The 25693-nt window shown below is 41.8% G+C and overlaps 1 protein-coding gene across 2 annotated transcripts in view; it reads right to left on the bottom strand.

Moving 5' to 3' along the window:
- Positions 1-25693, bottom strand: part of CRIM1 (cysteine rich transmembrane BMP regulator 1) — a 982593-nt gene that overhangs the window by 96367 nt on the left and 860533 nt on the right. For both annotated transcript variants that reach the window (XM_068232129.1, XM_068232130.1), the window contains exons 11-12: positions 24661-24870; positions 4852-5067 (exon numbers count right to left, since the gene is read on the bottom strand). In XM_068232129.1, the coding sequence (XP_068088230.1) occupies positions 4852-5067; positions 24661-24870 (426 nt within the window). The remainder of the gene's footprint in view (positions 1-4851; positions 5068-24660; positions 24871-25693) is intronic.

Raw genomic sequence — 25693 nt, 5'->3', positions numbered from 1 at the left:
TTTTGGTTATTTTACCAGCATTATGGTATGGATTAGAATTGAGGGAGTAAAGAAGCAAAGTACTTTGGTTATGTGAAACATGCCACTATTTCTATTACCGAAAGCTCCCAATTCACAGCTTGTATATATCCTACTAATAAAGATTTTGGGTGTCTGATTTTCTCCAGTTCGCACACTGTGAATGTCTAATAAGTACAAATCTAGCGACAGACAAGAATTATTCCAAACATGTTCAGAAGTCTTGACGGCACAAACAGCCCTTTAGATAAAAGTACGTAGAAATCAGAAGTGTTCTGTTAATTTTTATGGCAAAAAGAAGACAGCATAAAGACTCATTATAGCTACAATAATGGCTTACTACTTACTCAGCTTTAGATTTTGTTTAATATACTCCTTTAAAGTTCAAAGCAAACAACATAATAAAACCATTATTAGAGTAGTTTTCCTTTGATGCCCTATGTTCTGCTAGAAATAAGTAGCAAAAGTTCTGTTATTTTATTTGCTATGAAAGTGGCAATATGCAAACATATTCTGTTTAACGGAAATTACTAAAACAGCATCCTCGCTGCTGCTTCTCACACATTCTAACTTTGCTGCTTGAAGAATCATCATGCCCCTTAGCTTATTTCACTGTTTTACCCCATAACTCAAGCCTTTCCCATATATCACATTTTGTGCAAATTACTGCGAATGAGACTCATATTCTTAAATTAAAGAGCACCTGAACTGACTTATGAGATTAAATAAACATGGGTATGTATAGCCAGCATTCACTTTTTCTTTATTTTCATTGTAAGGGTTGAAGTGGACCCAAATTAAAAATATAAGCTTTCAGAAAAAAAATCTATTTTCTAAATTATAATAATAAATAGCAGCCTTTTTTCAGCTGCATGATGACAAATCTAAAATATTTTACATTTATTGGAGGAACCCCTCCCTTCCTTTCATATTGCCGGGACAGAATCCGGCAAACTGGTGGAGTAGATGGTGTTCGCCAATGGAGGAATTACTAATGGCTGCCCCCTGTATAACCCTAGTAATGAAAAAGAGAAGTGTGAAAAGCAGGCACTTAAATGCTCATAGGCCTGAATGAGTGTTTATTTATCTTTGTATGTGTCAGAGTGGTGCAACTAAATATTTTGAATTTAAAAAAATCTTTGGTTTGGGTCCGCTTTAACTATGCTATGGTTTGTGTATGCAAATGAATCAGTTGAATTGCAGTTCAATGCAGCCACAGCTCTCCTGAAAAGTAAATAATAAGCTAGAAAACGTATCTACTGTGCAAACAATCCTGATAACACCACTATGCAGACAAGCTCAAAACTACTTACATAATTTTTTCCTTTTTTTCGGGAGTGGCAGAATGAACCAAATTGACATCATACTGACATGGCTGTTGTGTACAATTTAGAAATTAGATTTAGCCACTGGAAAGTTCTATATATCATTGCTACATATAAAATGAAGTATATCCAGTTTATTCTCAATTTGAGTTTGCTTTTAAAATGGTGGTAGAAGGTATTGGACTCTACATTTAACACTTTGTTCTATATTATCCAAGAAATTGTTTTAAGGGGAATGGCAATCATATCATGATCCATAATTGCTGAAGTTGTACAAAATAAGTTTTGGGTCTACTTCAAACAGAGAGCGCTTGACCACCTAATCAGAATTCTGAAGATGGCAAATCAAATTTCTTTTATCAGTTCTTGTTTTATCAAGAGGCAAAAACCTGAAAAGATATTTATCTTTTGGTAGATAAAAATAATGATGAATAAAGATTTTTTTTATAGTGCTGGTACCTTCGATAAAATAAAAACAAAACAAGCACCACATAGAAACTCCCTCAAAAACATTAAAGGGAACCTTAACCGGCGGGGAAAAATAAATTCACTTACCTGGGGGCTTTCCCAAGCCTCCTGCAGCCGTCCTGTGCCCGCACCGGTCCTTCGGTGCCCTCCGGTCTCCCTCCGCCGCTAAGTTTCGTTTTCGGCCGACCGCCAGTCGTCCTCCGGCAAAGCGTCCTCTTCTTCTGTATTCCTCGTCGTAAAGAGCCGTAAAGCGCGTCCACATGACGCGTTTGGCGTCATGCGGACACGCTTTATGGCTCTTTACGACGGGGAATGCGGAAGAAGAGGACGCTTTGCCGGAGGACGACTGGCGGTCGGCCGAAAACGAAACTTAGCGGCGGAGGGAGACCGGAGGGCACCGAAGGACCGGCGCGGGCACAGGACGGCTGCAGGAGGCTTGGGAAAGCCCCCAGGTAAGTGAATTTATTTTTCCCCACCGGTTAAGGTTCCCTTTAAATAAAAAGCATATACAAATAGTCATTTGTAACTGAAATCACTAGCAGTGAAAAGTGCAAGTGTGTTACTTCTCACATACTGGGTGAATAGAAGGTGCTTATTAATAAGTGGATACAGACGTAAAGTGAAAGAACCACAAGCATGTATGTTAAACCCAATCTCAGATACTAGCATTGCACATATTGTGCAGCAGTTAATTTTTTGTGAGCGAAATAGTGTGTCACATTTCATAGCTTCATCATTATTACATCCATTATGTCCACTTAGCTTTGTGCCCACTCTCTATAAGTTGCCACCTCACTTAACTGAGAGCTGACTGATTCCAATTGTCTTTTTTTCTTTTTAACGTTATCCTTTGAAACACTACTTACTTACTGTATTAATATGGAACATCATACATAGATTATACACAGTATATTAATTTAAATGTATTTAACTGTATTTTACCTTGAAAAGTATTTTATAGCTTGCTTTACATGCGATTTTATTCTTAGCTTCTTGTATTCCATGTTATGTGTTGTCATACATATAAACATACGTTAACCACTTCAGTACCGACATATACAGTAAAACCCCTTAAGGACCAGAGCAGTTTTGATGTTTAAGCTATGTCACTATTTAATCAGCAATAACTTTATCTCTACTTATGATTATTATGTGATTTATATATCTTTTTTTCGGGTCAAACTAGTCTTTCCTTGGGAAGTATTTTCTCCCAAGAATAGTTTTAATTCTTATGCTTTTTAGCACAAAAATGAGAACATAACACAAAAAAACCATTATTTCCAAGGTTTTACCTATTATAGTTTAAAAATAAGAAGTGCTACAGTAGCTAAAACCCTCAAATTGTATTTAGCTAATTCTCCCGTTTATCACAAAACATAAATTGTGTTTCTATCACAATCTATGGTGATATTATTTGATTTTGAAATAAAGGTGGGTTTTTGCTACAGTGTGTACTTTTCACCTTAAACTGAAAAAGAGAATGAGAAGCATTGTTAATGGTAATAATTAGGGGGCAAAAAGGTTTAAAGGGAACCTAAACTGAGAAGGATATGGATTTTTCTTTTAAAAACAATACCAGTTGCCTGACTCTCCTGCTGATCCTGTGTCTCTAATACTTTTAGTCACAGCCCCTCAACAAGCATGCAGATCAGGTGCTCTGACTGAAGTCAGACTGGATTAGCTACATGCATGTGTCAGGTGTGTTATTCAGACACTACTACATCCAATGAGATCAGCAGGACAGCCATGCAAATGGTATTTTTGAAAAGGAAACATCCATATCCCTCTCAGTTTAGGTTACCTTTAAGGGGAAGGTTTATTAATAATTTTATTATGCAGCGCATTGTCCATAGGGCATGCTTTTGGCAACACTGATTTGCATCCAATTCGATAATAATTATTGAATCTGATGGTCGATCGGCTGCCAATTCGTCTGATGTATGGCCACCTTTAGTGGCTGATTGCAGATTCTCCAGCCACTCGTCCCTGTATTGACATTGGTATTGATTTTCTCCTCCCGCCACTGGTTACTCTGCATCATGTATGGAACAGAACCCAGAAGAGCAATTTGTTTAAATCGAATGATGCAGAGCAATCATTGGTCCTAGATGAGTGGATCAAAGATTGGCCACCAAATCACTGTGATCAGAAGCAAAGCTAACAAACACAGTGCAGAAGTCAAAACCCACTTCCACAGCTGTTTATAAAGCTCAGTGCAATGGTGTTCTCTGTAACTTTGAACTGCCCAAAATCACTACTGACCTCACTGGTAGAAGAAATGTGGTTTGTGAATTTGCAATGAGAAATTAGATACTGCTAGGTAAAAAAGTAAGTGGTCTGAGGCACTTCTTATTTCTGAACAAAACTGTTTGTGAGTAGCAAGGACGGAGATCCAATCCACAATGAGACAAAGTGGAGGGCACATTCAAGTTGCTAATCCATACAGCAAGCTATTACCCCCCCTCACTCCGGACAGTTATAGCTTGCTGCTATAAAAAAAATCAGTGCAGAGATGGGTCAGTTGTCCTGACGAGCCTTCATGAAAGGTGAAACAACTGTCAACCTCTCTGCACTGGCGACCTTCCTCATCCCGTATGAGTGTTTTAATGCCATTTTTGTATTAATACAACTTGGATTAGAAACTTGAATGTGCCCTCCTCTTTCTCTCATTGTGGATTGGATAGTTGTTCTGCTGAGGCGGTGGTTCTTCTTCTGAATTGCTGGGGTTTTTGTTAAGCCTCATCTCTATTTTGAGCAAGGAAGGAAATAAAGAAATCAGGCCAAACTGTGGCGTCATGGTGGCCCACAACTGGCAAATATCTGTCTGAACAACAGAATAAACAGTAGTGCAAGTGACTGCTGATGTAGCATCAGAACCACTTGCACTGATAGTACATTCACTTAATATTATGAAGAATAAATATACTGCTGGTCAGTCTGTTTGGTAGTTCATTTTTGTGCAGGAAGACTGATAATCTTCCCCAATGTTCTCTGCTAGACTGTTTGTGAATGGTTGCTTGAAGAAAAAAACATATAGTACCTGGACAATGTGGGCAGCAGGAGTCCTGAGTACGCGTTGGGTTATCACACAGGAGCGGAGGACAGACTTCAGTCTCACATAAGACCCTTCCACTATGACAGGTACATTGCGTGCATGAATCAATATTCCACGTCTCTCCCTCAACAAAATACTCCCCTCCCGGAGCATGGCAGATAGAAGGATCTGTGAACTCAGGCTTTTTCCCAGTCAAATCATCTGGAAGATTAGAAGATTACATAAGAACTACATTTGGTATTCAGAGCAATGAAAGAACATTATATATTACCACAAGATAATGGAAGGAAACCATACTGCATTTTTGACCCAATCAAATCTACTTTATATTATGCAATATATTATTTATTGCCCTTATAAACAGAAGGTCAACACATCATTAAACATTTAACAGAGAATTTAAATTTCCCCCATGTCCCTACTTTATGGAAATATTTACTTTTGTCACCAGGAGCGCACAATCCAGTGCCCCTTACTTTCACAATACTATTGCCAGTTTGATAAGAACCAAATCAAGCTACAGGTATGTTTTTGGATGGGGTGGGGGGGGGGGGACATTGGAAACATGAGAAATTCCAGTCAGGCAGTATATTTGGTGCAGGGCTGTGGAGTCGGAGTTGGTGTCGGAGTCGAGGAGTCTAAGCAATTTTGGGTACCCGGAGTTGGAGTCGGTGATTTCACAAACTGAGGAGTTGGAGTTGGGAGTCGGATAATTTTGTACAAAATCCACAGCCCTGGTAAGTATTAGACTAAGGAGTCGGAGTCGAGGAGTCAGAGTCTGAGCCATATTGGGTACCAGGATTCGGAAGACTCCACAGCCCTGATTTGGTGGGAGGGTTAAGTGGTCTTTTCCACAACAAGTGTTTTGCAAGCTGATTCCGCTCAGTTGTGCATAGGTACAGTGAAACGAATGGAAATCACAGCGAATGATACCATTAGTAAGATCAGTTTGTGTTGTAATGTGTATTTGGCAACAACATTCTATTATATGTATAGCTATGCATTACCAGCTATAACCACGGGGTGACAGTGTGTTCTAGTAACACCCGTGTCTGTAAAGGAAGCTGTAAAATAAAACTTTTCGTTCGTTTTGTTGTGATAGCCAAGAGCCATTAGCCATGAGGTGCTGATTTATATCTGTTTCTCCTGCATCCTACACTGCTGCACATTAAGAAGTTAGCTTATATAGCCTTTCTAACAGCTTGCGTTGCAATTTTCTCCTGAGTGCATTCGTCATCCTGATGCATTTTCTGTGAGACTGCAAATTACATAGCAAATGTACCGCTATGTGATTTTACCCGTCATTCAGCAATTGACAATATTTTTCTCAAATTGCAAACACACTGCACACCCGATGGATCACAGCCCGATTATTGTGGAATCGCGTCAGCGGAAATAAAGAAGAAAGCCAACATGCTTTTAAAGTATAAATGTAATTATAAGTGCTATTACAGTGCGCAATTGCGAGAAAAGAGGGCTCTAGGAATATTAATTTTCCTTGCTGAGATCCGCATCTTCAGGCCTATTCCTGCCAGCTCCGTTTCTGATTATAAGCAGATTCTGATTGGTCACCACCAGTGTATACAGATGGTATACTCCTACCCCTTAGCATATAACCCCACCAACTGTCCAGCACAGGTTGATAAATTTGCTGACAGTCCACCACACTGCCTCCCCAAAGGCACTCTAGGAGAGCTGCAGACCACCTTCAGAAGACTCCAGGGCCTATGGTAGATGGCATTGTTGCAGGGCTTTATAATGGTATACTTAAAAAAAAACATGGAAACTAGTATTTGGAGAGGTAGGCAGGGTGCTTTCAATTTCAATATTATGTTGATAAATTACACAACTCACAATTCCTTCATTGTAAATGGCTCTCTGACCAACTGGATTCCTTTTCTTACACAGTTACTTCCATGGACATACATATATTGCATAAATATTTCACTCACTTTTATCTACATAGAAAAATATTTAAAAAGCATAACTAAGTGCCAAACATTTCTAAATAAACCCAACGTCAACACAGCAGTATGAGCATTAGCCGACTTCCAGCTGCTTGTCTGATCCATTAAAGCAGGGGTCTCCAACCTTTTTGAGCCCGGGGCCCCCCATCCCGACCAAACTTTTCTCTGGGGCCCGGGGGAGGGGGGCGGGGGTTGGGGGGTTGTAGTTAGTGGCGGCGGCAGCCACCCCCACCCTTTTTTTCCCTGATTGTGAGTGTAGTATATACACTCTGCCCCTCAGAAAAACTGCCCAGGGACCACCAAGGGGGCCGCGGCCCCCAGGTTGGGGACCACTGCATTAAAGAACTCGATGCTGCTGGACAGTAAAGAGATTTCCTACCTGTCTATATTATTGTCTGAACTACAAAGGTTTCACTGTAGATAGCTGTGAGGTTGCTTTATCTAATTTTGCCTCAATGAGCAAATGGCATCTAACTCAATGTATTGACTACTGCCATTTGCAGAGCTCTGTTAGCAGTAGGGATACGCTAAACTCTCTACAACATGTCATATATGAAAAGGAATATTAGTCTGGCTGCTCTCCATCCCCGCAACATATTTCTATTTCTCTTATTTTTTTTCAAGCTTCAACAAATGAATTGTGTTCTGATGTTATGCCCATTACACTGTGAAAATCACATTTGTTCTTAAATAACACATTGTCGCAAGTATATTATTAAAGTGCATCTACTACTGAAGCCACAATCTACATTAATAAATAAAGCACAGTCTAAATGGGAGAAGCTGGTGTGTACACATGCAGCAATCCTATCACCTGCAGTTATCGGGACTGGTTTGTGGCCAAGTGCTGTACAGATGTGTCACTAGCCTATGGGCTAGCGGTGCATTCTGATGTCAACGTGGGAGGAGGGGGGCAATAGCACGGCATATTGCAAGGGAGAGGTAAGGAGAAGAACAACGTGTTCAGCCTCTGCTGGGCTGAGATGATTTGGCATTCTGGATCTCTTGGGTATGCATCGGGACTGCCATACACACACTAGCCACTCAGGAGAGACGGCCCAGACTGACCTCGGACGAGAACCCGCTAGCAAGTCTATGAGGGCTTACACAGTACTACCGTATTTCACCTTTTACAGAATATGATGGTGCTACATAAATAGAAAATAAAATCAACAAGTTCCCCTTTAACCATTTACAGACATCCTATCGTATTAAAACGTCATGCTTACCGCTATTAACGGCAACATGACGTTTTAATACGTCACGCATTCCCGCCGTTGCTACCGCCGTGTGCGCGCCGCTACCGCCGCTGTTTCCGTCGGGATCCCGTGCTGGGTGATTGGGGAAGAAGACCGAATGGTCCTCTACCCAATCGCAGTGCCTGGAGTGAATGGACGTGACCTCGAACAGCGGCTACGTTCATTCACAAAAACAGGAAATGTAACAATTAAATAAAGTGTTAAAAAAAAAAAAGTGAACACTTCCTATAACGAGTGTTCACTAGCGCCATCTTGTGGCCAAAAAGTATATTACACCTACAAAATACATACATTTTCAAGTATATACACATCATTAATAAAATTACACTTCCAACCCCCCCCCCCCCCCCCCCCCAAAAAAAAAAACACTTGTAAAAAAAAATCAGCTTAAAAAAAAAAAAAAATAGTTGCCTTAGGGACTCAGCTTTTTTATTCTATATTTTATGGGGGGAAATTAATTTTAATTTATTACATAGGGGCTTGTAATTATGGCCAGAACAAAAAAAAACAGAACAGAAAAATAACACTTATATTTCAAAATAATATACTGTCGCCATACATTGTGATAGGGACATAATTTAAACGGTTTAATAATCGGGACCACTGGGCAAATAAAACGTGTTTGTTTTATCCACAGGAGAATGTTTAATTTTAAAACTATAATGGCTGAAAACTGAGAAATAATGATTTTTTTCTTTTTTTTCTGTTTTTCTCATTAAAATGTATTTAGAATAAAAAAATTCTTAGCAAAATGTACTATCCACAGAAAGCCTAATTGGTGGCGAAAAAAACGAGGTATAGATCATTTTCTTGTGATAAGTAGTAATAAAGTTATTAGGGAATAAAAGGGAGGAGCACTGACAACTGAAAATTGCTCTGGTCCGTTAGGATAAAAACCCTTGGGGGTGAACTGGTTAATAAAAAAGATACCAATGAATCAGTGCAAACAATCTTATGTGTATATATTTTTGGCTCACTATAATCTTGTAAGCAAGTTGCAGACATGTATGTTTACCGCTACATGTGTGCAACTGACTCAGGTCCCCAATCTTATTTAAATACAAATTAAACACCATTAAAATGCAAATGAAGTGCCTATGTAAATGCAAATGAAATAGCATTCAACAGCAAACAAATCTCAAAGGATGGTCTACAGGTGTCCAAGCAAAGTTTTTTTTTACCTGCCTTGCCCACCACCTGCTCAGGTTCCTCTTACTGGCTACAGGAAGCATAGTCTGGGGATTAATGTTTACTTGCCATTCATTTCAAGGCAGAGGTATTTTTACAATCCAATTGCAATGCCATTCAGGAACTTATGTAAAGTGTGATTTTTACTAATACGTCCACTTTAAGTTACACAGTAATCCAGCAGCTTAATCGCCTTTCTCTAAGCCTTGCATGGGATATGCTGCTTCGACTTTAGAAAAGTTAATGGCTGCTAGGTTAACAGTGGAAAGTATTAGCATCTGAAAACACATAATTGCTGAGTGTTCAACTATTCTACTATATTTATGCAAAACAAGTTGTAATAGAAACCAGCTGGGATTTTTAATTCTAGGAAGCTGGGGATATGTGCATTCCTCTTAGACCACATTACTAGAGGAAATGGAGCTGGAGGCGGATTGTGTAAAATATTCATTTATTGCATTGTTCAGTTAATGCCATACAGTGATAGCGAGAAAGGGCAGAATTGCCTAACTTCACCAGCGGCACACTGCCTGCGGAAGAAGATACGCTGTGTGCATTGCTGAGACAACACTACCAGGACTTATTACTGCACGGGCGTAAGAGGTCAAAATCTAAAACATAGTCTAAGTTGAAAGCCAAATAATTTACAGTTAACATTTACTGGACAGTCTCAACCATAGGGGTGAGTGCATGCTATGTGTGGTCGTGTCAGTCAGCTCATTTACACGTGATACTTCACTAGCGTGGCCACTACTAGGTTAATCAACGTAGCAGTGGCTGTGCCAGTGAAGAATCATGGTCACACTACCAGCACATTGCCCGTCAGTAGCAAAGATCACGCGTAAGTGAGGAGTGCAAGCTACGCTGACATGACCGCGCGTTGCGTGCACTCGCTAGTATTAGCCCGCATTGCTTGTGTGCGGCAGGTGTCATAAATCAAGTCCTAAGTGACATAACTATAGTGACCGTGGGGGCCTGCTCATCCCCCTTCTGCAGAGTAGCTCAGTGGAGCAGTTTAATATTTACCTTCTCTAGGGCTGCTTCGGGTCTCCTCTGATCTTGCTGACTACAAACCTTATGCTGCATACCTCTGGCTCCCAATGCTTGTCATGGGATTGGAAGATGGAGGTATGGAAGCACAGAGTGTGCAGCTGCTGGAAAGAACAGAAGAGACATGACACAGCACTGAAGCAGGTAACCATTACACTGTTCAACTATTCTATTCTACTCTGCTATGTAGGGAGCTGGTGTGTTTCACCAGCCACATGGGGGGGGGGGGGGGGGGTATTTGGATCTCAGGAATCGGCCCTAGCTCAAATTGACAATGGTTCAACCAAAGACCCATGTCACTGGGGAAGTCCATGTGTTTCCTTCTTTGGCTGCTTACAGTGATGCACATTTGAAGCTCTCGGGGGCCACATTTGGCCAACAAGCCTTGAGTTTGACACTTGTGTATTACTGGCTTCACTTACTTGCTAACAGCGTTAGACAATGTAAATCTGCTACATACCTAATAATGCTAGAAAATTAAACAAATTCAAATAGGAAGATACTGCTTTTAAGAAACAATGCTCAAGCCAGAATACTGTAGGTGCATGGCTATGTATTGTAACTCTTATGCTGAAAAAAATGAAACCATATGAACACACTACATATATATATTTTGTTACTAAGACTACTATTGCCCGATTGGCATTGTCACCATATATTACAGTTCCCAGGATCCCACTGCTCTACACACTTGGCCGGCTTTACTACTGTATTCCAAGGCTGGAAATCATTGGAGAACAATGATCTAGAAAACATGGCCTTGATTTTCTTTAATTGTCTGCTATTAGGTAGTAAAAATTTGCAATCCATGCCCGGATCAAGGCACACCATAACAAAGATTGCTATTAGTTTAATGGAATAGTGGTCATGTGATTTCAGTTACACACATTAAGAGAGAACATAACAAATCTAGGATGTCTTTTTGGCTGCAAATGTGCAACTGGCAGCTGCTGTTCCACTAACCAGTTCTTCCAATCATCTGCTATGGCCTGGTTATACAATATACAATCAGATGGTACAATCTTTGTTATCTTACCACAGCTATGTAATGTAATACAAAATTAGTATCTCCAGCCAAACCTCCTTCCCGGATTTAAGGGATGGGAGGAGGCGTCCCAAATGTGATAAAATGATCCAAAAGCAGTTTAAAACATAAAGGTTGGCATACCTTAGGGAAGTCAACAGACCGCAAGAGCTGAGTAAAGCAATATTTATTAAAAACACTATGCCTGATGCGTTTCACGGGCTGAATTAATTTCCCTCTGTAAATTTCCCCCTGGTCAATGCAAGTGGTTTTCTGCAGCAAGCAATGCAAGTGGTTTTCTGCAGAAAGCAAATAAAGTGCAAGCACGAAGCGCCTATTTCTAGGCGCTCCATACAATCCCTTATGTCCCTCAGGGGTACAGTACAGCATTAGAAACTATTTTATTAGCCTTATTCGGTCATGGTTTTGTTTTTCTGGAGAGCGACCACCTGGATCCTAGGGTCACTTATGTTCCCGAGTGGAGACTAAAACTTCTCCACAAGCAACCCCCCTGTGTTTGCTGCTATTGCAACCCGGCCTCTCTTCATTTTATACCACCCTTATTTACTCCAATCTCAACAGATGTTTTTTTAAATAAAATATTCTTCCAGTTAAACTGGTGTCTGTATCTTCTGGAGAGGTAAGCGATGACCTGTCTTCTATATTTTATAGTTTTAAACGCCAACATATAACTTACTTTTGGGTGCCTCTATCCTACCTAATAAAAGTGCAGGAATCTGCGCCCATGGGCTGTGTCCGTGTCCACGCGTATGTGGGAGCGCGTATGTTGACGTGGGTGGCGGGGCATGCTGACTGCCAATCTAACGCTCATTTTTGAAATGGGCCTAATTGACTAGTTTGTAATAATGTGGCTAATATTGTGAAAATGACATGGAGAACCATGGCAGAATTCTGCACAGGGCACCATGCGACACAAGGCCACAAATGTATCTATCCTTTAATGGCAGAGCTCTCAGACAAAACGTATTTAATTCTTAAGAAATGTACATTCTTCATACTGCACAGAAACACATTTACATTTTTACATGGCCTATAATGTCAAACTCTCTATTAAAAAAGAACAACTTCACAATGTCAAGGATATATGCCAACTTCTAGAAATTGAAGTGGAGAAAAGTGGAAACCGCTCACCCCAGATAGAGCAGTGCCAGACCAGGATAGCCAGTCCCATACAATCTTGAAAAAACGAAGGGTCCGCACAATGCTCCTAAGATCCTTTAATCTTTATTATGGACGTATCCAAATAGGTCAACACACAAATCTAGCTGACATGTTTCGGACCTTCTGGTCCTTAATCATAGCCAGAGTGCAAATGGTGCAAAGCCTCCTATGTACCATCCTCCGATGGGGTGGGTGGCTCCCGGGAAACGCCCAGGAAACCGCCCCCAACCCAAAAACAGGAAGGGACATGTACAACATAAGTACAGGGTAGACATAGCATAACTACTTAATCCATGGCTAAAAATTGGATTACAGCAGGAGGCAAACAGGCATAAAATTCAAAAGTACCAATCAAATCTAACACAAAGATATAATAAAAATCATAAAAATATATAAAGATTGTAAATTGTACAATTAAAAACACCAAGGAGCAGCGTATACAGAGAAAATGCAGACTAAGTCAAAAGGGCCAAATCCCAACGGGAGTTTAGGCCATTAGGGAGTCGTGAACCCAATCTAAAAATCCATAGAGCTTCTCGGCTCTTTAGCCGTTTGGTTGTGTCCCCTCCTCTCTGTGCAGGGAGAACCTTCTCTAAAGCATGAAAAGAGAAAGAGGACATGTCACCTTGGTGAACCTGGCGAAAATGTTTCGCCACATTGGAAACGTTGGCACTAAGCCAGGCAGGGCCGCAGTAATGTTCCCCTATTCTAGCGCGTAAAGGTCTTGTGGTGCATCCCACATACTGCAGGGCACAGGCCCCACAGGTGACGAGATACACCACATTCGACGTCCCGCAGTTAATGAATTGTCTAATGGGGAAACTGCGTCCATTCGATGTCGAAGTGGCAACACGAGTGCGGGTATGAACCCTGCAGTAGTGACATGTCCTCACCCCACACCTATACGATCCCAACAGATTCAACCAAGTGGAGGACCTGGTACGGGACTCATATAGGCTAGGGGACAATGATTGGGCCAGAGTTGGAGCACGCCTGCTTGCAAAGCGTACCCCCTGCTGCAGGATACAGCGCAGATCCTCGTCACCCTCCAAAACGGGAAGATATTTTTTAAGAATAGATACAATTTTATCATATTCCTTGCTATATGTAGTAACAAAAGTAGGTTTAGAAACCCCAGGGTGCTCCTCCGGGTAATCCATAGCTCTCAGCAAGAGATCCCTGTTTTTGGAAGATGCCTTGGCCCGCGCCCTGTTGATCATCCAGGTAGGATACCCCCTCTCCTTCAATCTAGTCCCCACTGCTGTAAACTCCTCCTCAAGCCAGGCCCCCCTGGAACAATTACGGCGGGCCCTTATGAATTCTCCAACTGGAACCCCCCGTATGGTATGTCTGGGATGACAACTGGTGGCCCGGAGGGTTGTATTCCCACTACAAGGTTTTCTATAAGTCCTGGAATGTACCATACCCTCATGGGAATCTCCCACCAAAGTGACGTCCAAATAGTCAATGGAACTAACCCCCCAATTGAAGGTGAACTGTAAATTCAATGCATTGGCGTTCAACTCTCCCACGAAAGAGGGGATGTCCTCAGGGCTACCTCTCCACACCAACAAGAGGTCGTCGATGTACCTCCCGTACCACGCAACATCCCCCAGGCGGCGGCTCCCACCCCCAAAGATGTGGCACTCCTCCCACCAACCCATATAAAGGTTGGCTAGGGACGGAGAAAACTTCGCCCCCATGGAGGCGCCACACCTCTGGAGGTAGAAACCGCCATCAAATGAGAAATAGTTGCGGGACAGGAGGTACCTAACGGCCAAACATATGAAAGCTCTCAGGTCCTCAGAGTATGCAGAATATTTCTCCAAATGGTGCTCTATAGCCCGGATAGCCAGATCGTGGGGGATACACGAGTACAAAGCCTTAACATCAATCGTCACCCACACAAAATGATCGTTCCAAGGAAATCCCTCCAGACTTGCAAGCAAATGCTTCGTGTCTCTGATGTAACCCGGGAGCCTAATCACAAGTGGCTGTAACAGAGAATCAATCCATTCGCTCAGGCGCTCCCCCAGAGAGCCAATGCCGGCCACGATGGGCCTGCCCTCCGGGGGAGCGCCCGGCTTGTGGATTTTAGGGAGGTGGTGAAAGATCGGGGTGACCGGATGGGTCACAGCCAAGTAGTCGAAAAGTTTCTGATCCAGGACACCCAAGTCCCGCCCAAAAGACAAGAGCTGAAAGAGCTCTGTTTGGAAACCTCTCATGGGGTCTCCCTTAAGTTTTAAATAAACCGTGGGGTCTCCCAATTGTCTTAGAGCCTCCATTTTATAACTGTCGCTATCGAGAATGACAACGGCCCCTCCTTTGTCAGCATTTCGAATAACAATACTAGAATTGCTCTTAAGGCTCTGTAGGGCCTGCCACTCGCGATGCGAGAGGTTGGAGCGACCAGGGCTCCGGGTTCCCTCCAATTCGACCAGGTCCCTTTCCACCAGTTCCTGAAAAGTTTCCACATGGTGAGTTCTACTGGTTAGGGGATAAAAATCTGGATTACGGGCACGGATGGGCTTAACATCATCTAGGGAGATTAAACCTGAGTTCTCCGCTGCCAGGCAGTCCAAAGCCCATCTGGCCCGCGTTTCCTCAAAATCTCCAATATCAGTTGCGCCCACCGTAGCCCTATTTCCAGATATCCTACTCTCACAGTTCAGAAAATGCTTACGCAAAAGGATGGTTCTCACAAATCTATTCACATCAACAATAGTTGCAAACACATCCATATGATTCGTAGGTGCGAATGAAAGACCCTTTGCGAGAACATCCTTCTCAATGTCGGTGAGTACATGTTTTGACAGATTGACTATGTTATATGGTGCAGCTCCCCCTGGGCTACCGCTCTTAATCCTATGTTTTACTCCCGCCCGTCTGGTCTTCCGTCTCCTCCTCCCCTGCCCCTCCTGCGGCCCTTTCTCTGCCTCCTGTAGGGGGTAACCTGGCCTCGGGGGTTTTTTGAGATCGCATCAGTATTATGGTCCATGACTTTCCTGGACTGTATAGGTTTTCTAGAATCTGAGGAGTCGGAAACATCCGACACCTCCGGGGAGCTAAAGCTGACTCGTCTACCATGGTTCTGTCGTGAGCCACGTAAGATAGGCCTGGGTGACCTAGGTGACCTGGCCATGGATTCCCACTTTCCCCACTCGTACACCACCTCCCGTCTGTAATCCTCTACATCCCTTAGGTATTTGGTTCTTTTTGTTTCAGTAATGATGGACTCTAATTTAGCAATGTTCTCACGCATTCTTTTATGCAATTTGTCATATTGCTCAAAATTCTGAAATCTGACAATATTTGTCTCTAACTCAGTGATTTTAAATCTCAAGTCCACCAATTTTGATTCTTCATAAGAAATGATGAGTTTCATCAGGGCCAGGGAACAGTCCGTAAGGATCCCATTCCATTCCAATATGAATTGCTCAGAGTATAGTGTTGTGGGTACTTTTCTAATGCGTAGGCCCCTTGGTATGATTTTTTCAGCCACATATTGCTTTAATGTGGTCAAATCCCACCATACCTTGGTCTCCTTCTCAACAAGAGACTCCAATTGCGCAAAAGATGTCCTCAGACCTATTTCTGGCTCAATATCCCCACCATATGGCTGCCTGGAAAAGACGGCTGCAAACTTCTGACACCGAGTAAAATCATAAGCCAGATCCCCCAAACCTATAAGATGTGTGTCAATCTCACCTGTCCTTGTAGGTTGGGGTTTCTAAACCTACTTTTGTTACTACATATAGCAAGGAATATGATAAAATTGTATCTATTCTTAAAAAATATCTTCCCGTTTTGGAGGGTGACGAGGATCTGCGCTGTATCCTGCAGCAGGGGGTACGCTTTGCAAGCAGGCGTGCTCCAACTCTGGCCCAATCATTGTCCCCTAGCCTATATGAGTCCCGTACCAGGTCCTCCACTTGGTTGAATCTGTTGGGATCGTATAGGTGTGGGGTGAGGACATGTCACTACTGCAGGGTTCATACCCGCACTCGTGTTGCCACTTCGACATCGAATGGACGCAGTTTCCCCATTAGACAATTCATTAACTGCGGGACGTCGAATGTGGTGTATCTCGTCACCTGTGGGGCCTGTGCCCTGCAGTATGTGGGATGCACCACAAGACCTTTACGCGCTAGAATAGGGGAACATTACTGCGGCCCTGCCTGGCTTAGTGCCAACGTTTCCAATGTGGCGAAACATTTTCGCCAGGTTCACCAAGGTGACATGTCCTCTTTCTCTTTTCATGCTTTAGAGAAGGTTCTCCCTGCACAGAGAGGAGGGGACACAACCAAACGGCTAAAGAGCCGAGAAGCTCTATGGATTTTTAGATTGGGTTCACGACTCCCTAATGGCCTAAACTCCCGTTGGGATTTGGCCCTTTTGACTTAGTCTGCATTTTCTCTGTATACGCTGCTCCTTGGTGTTTTTAATTGTACAATTTACAATCTTTATATATTTTTATGATTTTTATTATATCTTTGTGTTAGATTTGATTGGTACTTTTGAATTTTATGCCTGTTTGCCTCCTGCTGTAATCCAATTTTTAGCCATGGATTAAGTAGTTATGCTATGTCTACCCTGTACTTATGTTGTACATGTCCCTTCCTGTTTTTGGGTTGGGGGCGGTTTCCTGGGCGTTTCCCGGGAGCCACCCACCCCATCGGAGGATGGTACATAGGAGGCTTTGCACCATTTGCACTCTGGCTATGATTAAGGACCAGAAGGTCCGAAACATGTCAGCTAGATTTGTGTGTTGACCTATTTGGATACGTCCATAATAAAGATTAAAGGATCTTAGGAGCATTGTGCGGACCCTTCGTTTTTTCAACTTCTAGAAATGTCAGGAGCTTCCCAAAGTTCACTAGAAAGATCAGATTACAAAAAGGACAACCTTTGCTAGTCTGGATGCTTTAGAAGTACAAGGTCCTTCTGACAGGTAGTGGTGATACCCAAGTGGAAAGTGCTAGTAGCTTCTGGTGCAGAGATACTGACACAAGCATAATGTCAAACTAACATACATTATAACCATTCCCATCAAAATATAACCCTTAAAATGTGACTACCACTAACCTTAACTTTGAAAGTATGCCAAGCATTGATATTAACGCTAAATATAAAATTTAAGTGAGACTGACTTTGTAAATTCTGCTTCCCTAACCACTATGTTGATCCACTGTTTCTTATACTTTCTAAAGCATTAAATCAGTATTCTTTTAGGCTGCTTTCACAGTGGGACGTTACAGGCGCACGTTAGAGCACCCTGTAACACAGCCCAACTCACAGTAATGAAAAATCAATGGGCTGTTCACAGTGCCCACGTTGCGTTACATTGTAACGCTACACGTTGAATGAAAGTACAGCATGCTGTGCATTATACGCGGTTTTAGCCGCGTTAGACTGTTTGCACATGCTCAGTTATGTGTTGTTTCTTTTATTTACTCGTGCAGGAGAGGAGGAGGGGAGAGTCCGCTATTGTGGCCAGCCACATGGCTAATTAATATTCACTGCACTGCAGTGTAGTGTAGTGATGGGAAGTTCGGCTCTTTTCAATGAATCGATTCATTGAAAAGAGCCGACTTCCCATCACTACTGCAGTGTTTACTTCCTGGAGTGGCCGCTTATTGGCTGTCGGGACCACGTGAAGCGGAGTGTTCCGATCACGTGGTCCCTGCAGCACAGTCATTTTAACGGCGCACCGAGAGCCGCATAACGCGGCTTTATATAGCGTCCACCTTTGCCACCAGCAAGCGTTGCGTTAGGGGACGTTATGCGACCTTACACTGCAAATCGCCTATTCCGATTTTCACTAAATGCTAGCACCTCAAGAAACAAATTGAAGAAAATACGCTGCATACAGGACTTTTTAACCACTACTAGACCTCTGTGCATATTAAAGAGGAACTCCAGTGAAAATAATGTAGTAAAAAAAGTGCTTCATTTTTTACCATAATTATGTATAAATGATTTAGTCAGTGTTTGCTCATTGTAAAATCTTTCCTCTCCCCGATTTACATTCTGACATTTATTACATGGTGACATTTTTACTGTGGGCAGGTTATATAGCTGCTCCTTGCTGTTTTGGCTGTTAGAGACAGCTGTAAACAGCTAATTCCTGTCTGTGAACATTGTTACATTGTAACAAACTGCCAAAAGTACCGCGGTACTCAGAGCTTCTTGTGGGAGGGGTTTCAGCACAAAATCAGTCATACAGCGCCCCCTGATGGTCTATTTGTGAAAAGCATTATATTTCTCATGTAAAAGGGGGTATCAGCTACTGATTGGGATAAAGTTCAATTCTAGGTTGGAGTTTCTCTATAAAGCATCCAGTTAGCGTCTGGTAAATGGATGTTTTACAATGTCGCCTGCCACAGCTTTGCACATTTCAACAATGTATATAAATTGCCGCATCTGTGCACATCTCAGCAGCATGCATAGTTTGGGTTACAAAAGGATATCAGAAGTGCATAGACTGCACTGTTTAATGTTTCCACGTATGTATCCAGTGTGTTGCGATTAGGGATGGTCAATGAGATACAAATTGTTCCAAGCTGAAAGAGGATAATGCAAACCTTGCAGCTTAAAAACACACCAGTGGAATTCTGCCAGGGTGGAATCTGATTGGTCCATTTTCAAGCTGCATCAACCATCCCTGGTTGCTATAACACACTGCTGCATGCATTTTGGTCCGCAGAGCACTGCTGCCCTACTCAGTGTCACTGAATGGGATTAGCAATGCAATGGAGAGCAGCTTAGGTGCTGTGTGTTAAAGGGGCACTACAGTAAAAAACTGTAAAATTTAAAATATGTGCAAACATATACAAATAAGAAGTACATTTATTCCAGAGAAAAATGAGCCATAAATTACTTTTCTCCTATGTTGCTGTCACTTACAGTAGGTAGTAGAAATCTGACAGAAGTGACAGGTTTTGGACTAGTCCATCTCTTTATAGGGGATTCTCAGGGATATATTTATTTTCAAAAGCACTTAGTGAATGGCAGTTGCTCTGTCCAACTGCCAAAAAACTGTGTAGGGAGCAGGGAAGCTGGCCAGCATCATTGTTTAAATGCTTTTTTCAGGAATATCTTTATAAAGAGTAAAAGCCTTGCTGAGGAATACCCTATGAAGTGATGGACTAGTCTAAAACCTGTCACTTCTGACAGATTTCTACTACCTACTGTAAGTGACAGCAACGTACAAAGAAATTTATGGCTCATTTTACTCTGGAAAAAATGTACTTCTTATTTGTATATGTTTGCACATATTTTAACATTTCACAGTTTTTTGCTGTAGTGCCCCTTTAATGTACAAAGGCACAACCAGTTGCGTAATATAGTTTTTTTCCCCAAAAAAGCTATAGAGTCTGGAAATTGTGGTCACGCAGAAAGGGAAAATTAAATGTAATGTGTTTTTTTTACATGATTTTGTGTTTGAAGCTTTTATTATACTCAAAATGTATACGTCAAACAAGGGAATTGTGATCTGGATACGTCCACAATAAAATTATTTGTCTTTTATGGACATTGTGCGGACCTTCCCTTGTTTGACGTTCAACTTTGGACTGGCTGTCCTGGTCCCAGCACTGTCCTGGACGGAATGAGCGGTTCCCTCCACTTCTCTTCACTCAAAATGTATACTATACCCTTGCTTGGAACGTTTTGGTAAGTTACAGGCAAAAATGTTATTAAAATAACTGAACCATTTTTTGCACAGAAATCCAGCAGAAATTAAACACCAGGAAGGATAAAAAGAACCAGAGGCGTGTTTGTCAAATCATAATAGGACACAGAGGCATGTTTTGTGTACAGTGACCTGCCTCTGTGTCCTTCTATTGTGCCTCCAGCCCACCTCCCGGGCTCTGCTGTCCACCCTTAAAAAAGTGCCAGGCTAGCGACAAGCAGATTGTCACTACCCTATTTACCTATGCCTGTCATTCATCACCATTCCCCAGCTTCCTGTATAGCGCGGCTCCCCTGCCTGTGTCCCTTCCTTCCCCACCTCTGCTTCTGATTGGAGGAAGCCTACAGAGGTGGGGAGGGAAAGGATACAGGCGGGGGAGCCACGCTGTACAGGAGGCGGGGGAGTGGCGATAAATGACAGGCAGAGGTAAATAGCAGACCGGCGACAATGTGCTTGTCACTAGCCTGGCGCTTTTATAATGGGGGACAGCAGAGTCGGGGGGGGGGCTGGAGGCACAATAGGAGGACACAGAGGCCGGTCACTGTACACAAAAGATGCCTCTGTGTCCTATTATGATTTCACAAACACGCCTCGTGTTCACTTTAAGCTTCTTATTCACGAAAAAGAACTAGTTGTTTCAACACATTAATTTTTGTTTGTGTAAGCGCACATTGGTTTCAGTATTCGAAGAACAAAAAAAAAAATGTTGTCACTGCCCCAAAAATGAAAGCCAGATTGTCTGAAGCACTTGATTTATTTTGTCCTATTGCCTCCACTTAATCCTATTTTTGTTGTGCAGCCTGTTTTTGGACAGTTGGAATGGCTGAATCCAAGCGGAGTAGCTAGAACATCCTTCTGCCGTGCCAGCCTGCAGCCTCTGTGTGAGCTAACCAGTAGCATTTGGTCCTAGTGTACAAAACAGCATGGGGTGCTTGCAGCACAATGGTGGTATAATAACAGCTTATTAATAATAATTAGGTCAAGCGTTTACGTTGCTCATTTTATTATGCAGCCGCAGATGGTCCTCATTTATCTCCGTTAGGACAGGTGGCTGAGGGCACCGTCACACTGAAATCTGCAGAGGCACTCCTCACATAAAGCACACAGCAATGCCACAGGTCTCTTGTATAAATACAGGAATTTGACAGCCTTTGTTTGCCACTTTTGATTTATAAGGAGCAATTATACAAAGGTGGCTGCTGGACATATAATTTAACAGCAGCATTCGCCGAAAGTTATTTTCTGCAACTATGGAGGATAAACGAACAGAAGAACTGCTTGATGATTCAGGGTTGGAAAACAGTAGCTTCAGTATCTGTGACCTTGGACGAGTCCCGAAAAGCTGTTGCATCTTACGCATTTCATTGGCATTGATTAATAGCACCTCGTTTCGCTATCTACAGCGCTGCAGCTACCTCTGAAGACAATCATTATTAACAGAGCAGGTTCAGATTGTATTAGTGAACAAAATGTAAAAAGGCTAAATCCTCTTTGTTCTGCTGCTTTAAGGATTCAGCTAAGCTCTCCAAGGAATGATACTGCTCATTGACATAGCTAATAGTAAGTAAAGCAGCAGCATTAATCAGTCTATCATTGTTCTCATGCTTCTGGTTTCTTCTTAAAGTCAAGACACATTTAAAGTGGATCCGAGATGAACTTTTACTCATTGCATAATTGTGTTCCTTTCCTATTGTTTATAGTGCATTCCTCAAGCCAAATACTTTTTTGTTTTAATACTCTAATTCCCTATAAACTACACAAGCCACGGCCACAGGTTTTCAGAGAGCCAAGGCACTTTCAGACAGTAGCAAGGGCTCATGGGAGCTCAGTCTGGGCAGGAGGAGGGGGAGGTATTACTAGCCAGAGATTTCAGAGGCAGAGGGGAGGAGGGAGGAGGAGGGGGGACTAGGTTTTTCTGCTCAAGATGCAGATAAGCCTGCCTCTGTGTAATGTTTACAAACAACATGGCTGCTGTCATTGTATCACAGGAACAATCAATCATATTCTGTAAAGCTGTTTGCAGTTAGATTTGCTAGGTAACATATATAGACAAGTTACTTGTTATAGTTAGTTTTTCATCTCGGATCCGCTTTAAGCTGATCACAAACCAAGATGAATATACCTACAGCACACACTTGTTCTTACTTTCCAACATCTACTAGCTAATGGTCTGACCAGAGAGTACTAGTCTGACTCTTATGAAGTATTCACTGTTTTTTTTGATACATGAAAAAGAAGAATAAAGAATACGGCTCGTCTACCACAGAGGCAGTTGTGTCCCAATCACACATTCATGACTGAATGGGATGGACGCTGCAGATGCTATTGCCACTGCACTAATTCAGGGCCGGTTGGACTTCAGAGAGGGGCGGCCGCAGTAACATCAAAGGCATGTGTGCTGCTGCTGACCCCTTCTGTGTGCACATGGCACCTGTAGGCTTGAGCCTAGAGTGCCTAGTGCTAAATCCAGCCCTGGGCACATATGAGCTCCCAGCTGAGCAGCGTCATCTGTTCTGTGAAAGGAGGAATGGCACAGAAGTGTAACCATGCTTCTGGAATTTTCTATGAAGTTCACACATTGAGAAAAGAGTTATTTATAATGATATAATCCAGTGGGTCATAGAAGAGGAGGCAAGCGGTGTCATGGAACAAAGGTATACACTTAAAGGGAACCTGTACTGAGTAAAATTATTTAATATTAAACACATGATGTAACTTCAAATGAACATTAAATAGTTACCTTGCCATCCGTTCCTCTCAGAAGCTCACCATTTTCTTCGGATAATAATCCCTTCCAGTTCTGACAACATTTTGTCAGAACTGAAATATATCAGTTGCTGTCAGTTGTATATCAGTTGCTGTCAGTTATAGCTGAGTGGACAACTGATGTGGCCGGTAATGTCCATGTTTCCCTCTGGCTCAAGTGGGGGCAATGTTACAGTTTAACAGTGTGCTGATCAGAAAGCTGTTGTGGGGTAATGGCCATTTTCAAAATGGAGGACGGAGAATTCCATTTATCACAGTGGACAAACAGGATGCAGGAGAGGAGAAAGAGGTTGAGGAGTAGACTACACGGGAGGTAAGTATGACCTGTGTATGTTTATTTTGACTTTTAATTTTCAGTTCAGGTTTTCTTTAAGCTTTCTGGCTGAAATGTTCAAGAAAGATAGTTTTGGCTCTGTGTAAATCTTGAATGTGTATGTATTTTAAAGGGAACCTGAAGTGAGAAAGAGTTGGAGGCTTCCATTTTTATTCATTTTAAACAATACCAGTTGCCTAGCAATCCTGCTGATGATCTTTGTGGCATCAGTAATGTCTGAACCGCACACCTGAAACAAGCATACAGCTAATCCAGTCAGACTTCAGTTACAAACATCTGATCTGCATGCTTGTTCAGGGTTTTTGTTTGAAAGTATTAGAGGCAGATAATCAGCAGGACAGCCACGCAATGTGCATAGTTTAAAAAGTAATACATATCCCAGCCTCCATATTCCTCCCACTTCGATGTGTACTTTGACTCTATAATCAAGGTACGCTGCATGTAGCTTGCTATGGTGCTGTGCCTCTGATGGCATGCTGGGGCTTGTAGTTATGTTGCCAATTATTATTAGGAATGCAAGCTCACTCAACAGAACATTATTTTAAGGAGAGCCGAGTATACCAATCACAATGATAGTAATACCCAAATGTTTTTTCAAAGTTTTCTACTACATTTGTACTAAACATATTTGTTCATGATGCACTAAACACAAACCTCAATAATTAGCTAAAAAACAGCAGAGTACAAAAATAGCATTTTTGTTGTCGTTGAAAGAAGATAGAGACATTGTTCCGTGTAAACATACGCCTTCTAAAAATCAACAACATTTTAACTGTTAAAAAAAAACATGCGCCTTCTATCTTTAACCTCAACCTCGTTAATACCTTTTCAGTAAAGACTGCTGTAAAATATTCATGTCTAAAAATGTATCTGCTTTCCTAGTATACAGCACAGTTCTGAACCCCATGACTAAACAGAAATCTTTCAGCTGGCTACCCACATTAGGGAACGGTAGAATATGCAGGAATGATCAGATCACCCTCAGGCCACCGTACCTCGAACAATTGGTAAAAAATATGACTGAAACTAAAAATTTGCAACCAGTCACATTTCTGATTATGTAAAGATATGAATTCAGAATCAGGACAACAAATTATTCTCAATAAAAATAATCACTATATAATATGATTGTGCTAAACTAGAGCTAGACACTTATTTTTTTCAATTACTTTTTTGGGAGGGGAGGGTGGTGATAATCATCTAATACTTTAGGTCAACTTCAAGTATATTTGGGACTTACTCCTAGTAAATATAGAACATAGGTTTATGCTATCATATTTCATTATCAGCAACCATTGAGAACTAGTCTTATACCACTGTAATATATTTACCTGGACAAGAAGGACAGCATTGTCCTGGAAGTATGGTGGGATTCACACAGCCAGGAACAGGACATGTTATCAGTGCACACATTTCCCGTCCATTATGACAATAGCACTCACGACATCCATCATGCCAGCTCTCTTCACTCTCATGTCGTCTTCCATCCATTGACAGGCAGGTACCAGTTAAGACTGGCGGCACTAGAGATGCTGCTGCTTCTGCAACGAAAAAGGCAGACAGTGTAAACAAGCTGGAAAACATTAAAATGATGTTTTTTTGTCCAATATGGAAAAATATAAGCATTGTGAAAGGCAATGGACCCTTTGAAGTGGAACTGTAGCGAAAATAGCATTATGAATAAAATTGCTTTTTTTTTTTTTTTTTTAATAATATTCATTTATATATAAAAATAAATAAAAAAAGGCGGCGTGGGGGGTGGGGGGGAGAGGGATATGGATTCTGAGCACTGGTCAATGACACCAAAGGCTGAGGCCCTGAACTTGAAAACAAAAACAGAAAATGCATAAAATGTATATACCTTATTAATAGGCAAATTGGTATCAAAATCTTTAAAGCGTTATAAAATATATAAAGAGGGGACACGCTACCTATTGAACCACTGAGGTAGAGTGAAAGTGGCTGTGGCAATAGTTTGCCCAGGCATGAGCAAACTCGGCCCTGCAGCTGTTACGGAACTACAAGTCCCACAATGCATTTGCCTTTATGAGTCATGACTGTGGCTGTCAGACTCCTGCAATGCATTGTGGGATTTGTAGTTCCTTAACAGCTGGAGGGCCAAGTTTGCCCACGCCTGTTCTAGTGACTGAATTGACCCATCTGAAATAATCTGTTTATTCCAAAGGCTCCTGTTTATTGCCATGACAATTTTCACTTTAGAAATGTTTACATTTTGATACCAATTTGCCTATTAATAAGGTATTTACATTTTTATGCATTTTCTGTTTCGATCCCAACTTTGTTTGTATTCATTTATATATTATTTAGTCAGTGTTTGGCCTTTGTAAAATCTTTCCTCTGCTT

Source organism: Hyperolius riggenbachi, chromosome 4 (genome assembly GCF_040937935.1).
Source record: "Hyperolius riggenbachi isolate aHypRig1 chromosome 4, aHypRig1.pri, whole genome shotgun sequence".
In the NCBI taxonomy this organism is placed as follows: Eukaryota; Metazoa; Chordata; class Amphibia; order Anura; family Hyperoliidae; genus Hyperolius; species Hyperolius riggenbachi.
The sequence above is the reverse complement of the archived record's forward strand: the minus strand, read 5'-3'. Positions and strand labels throughout refer to the sequence as shown.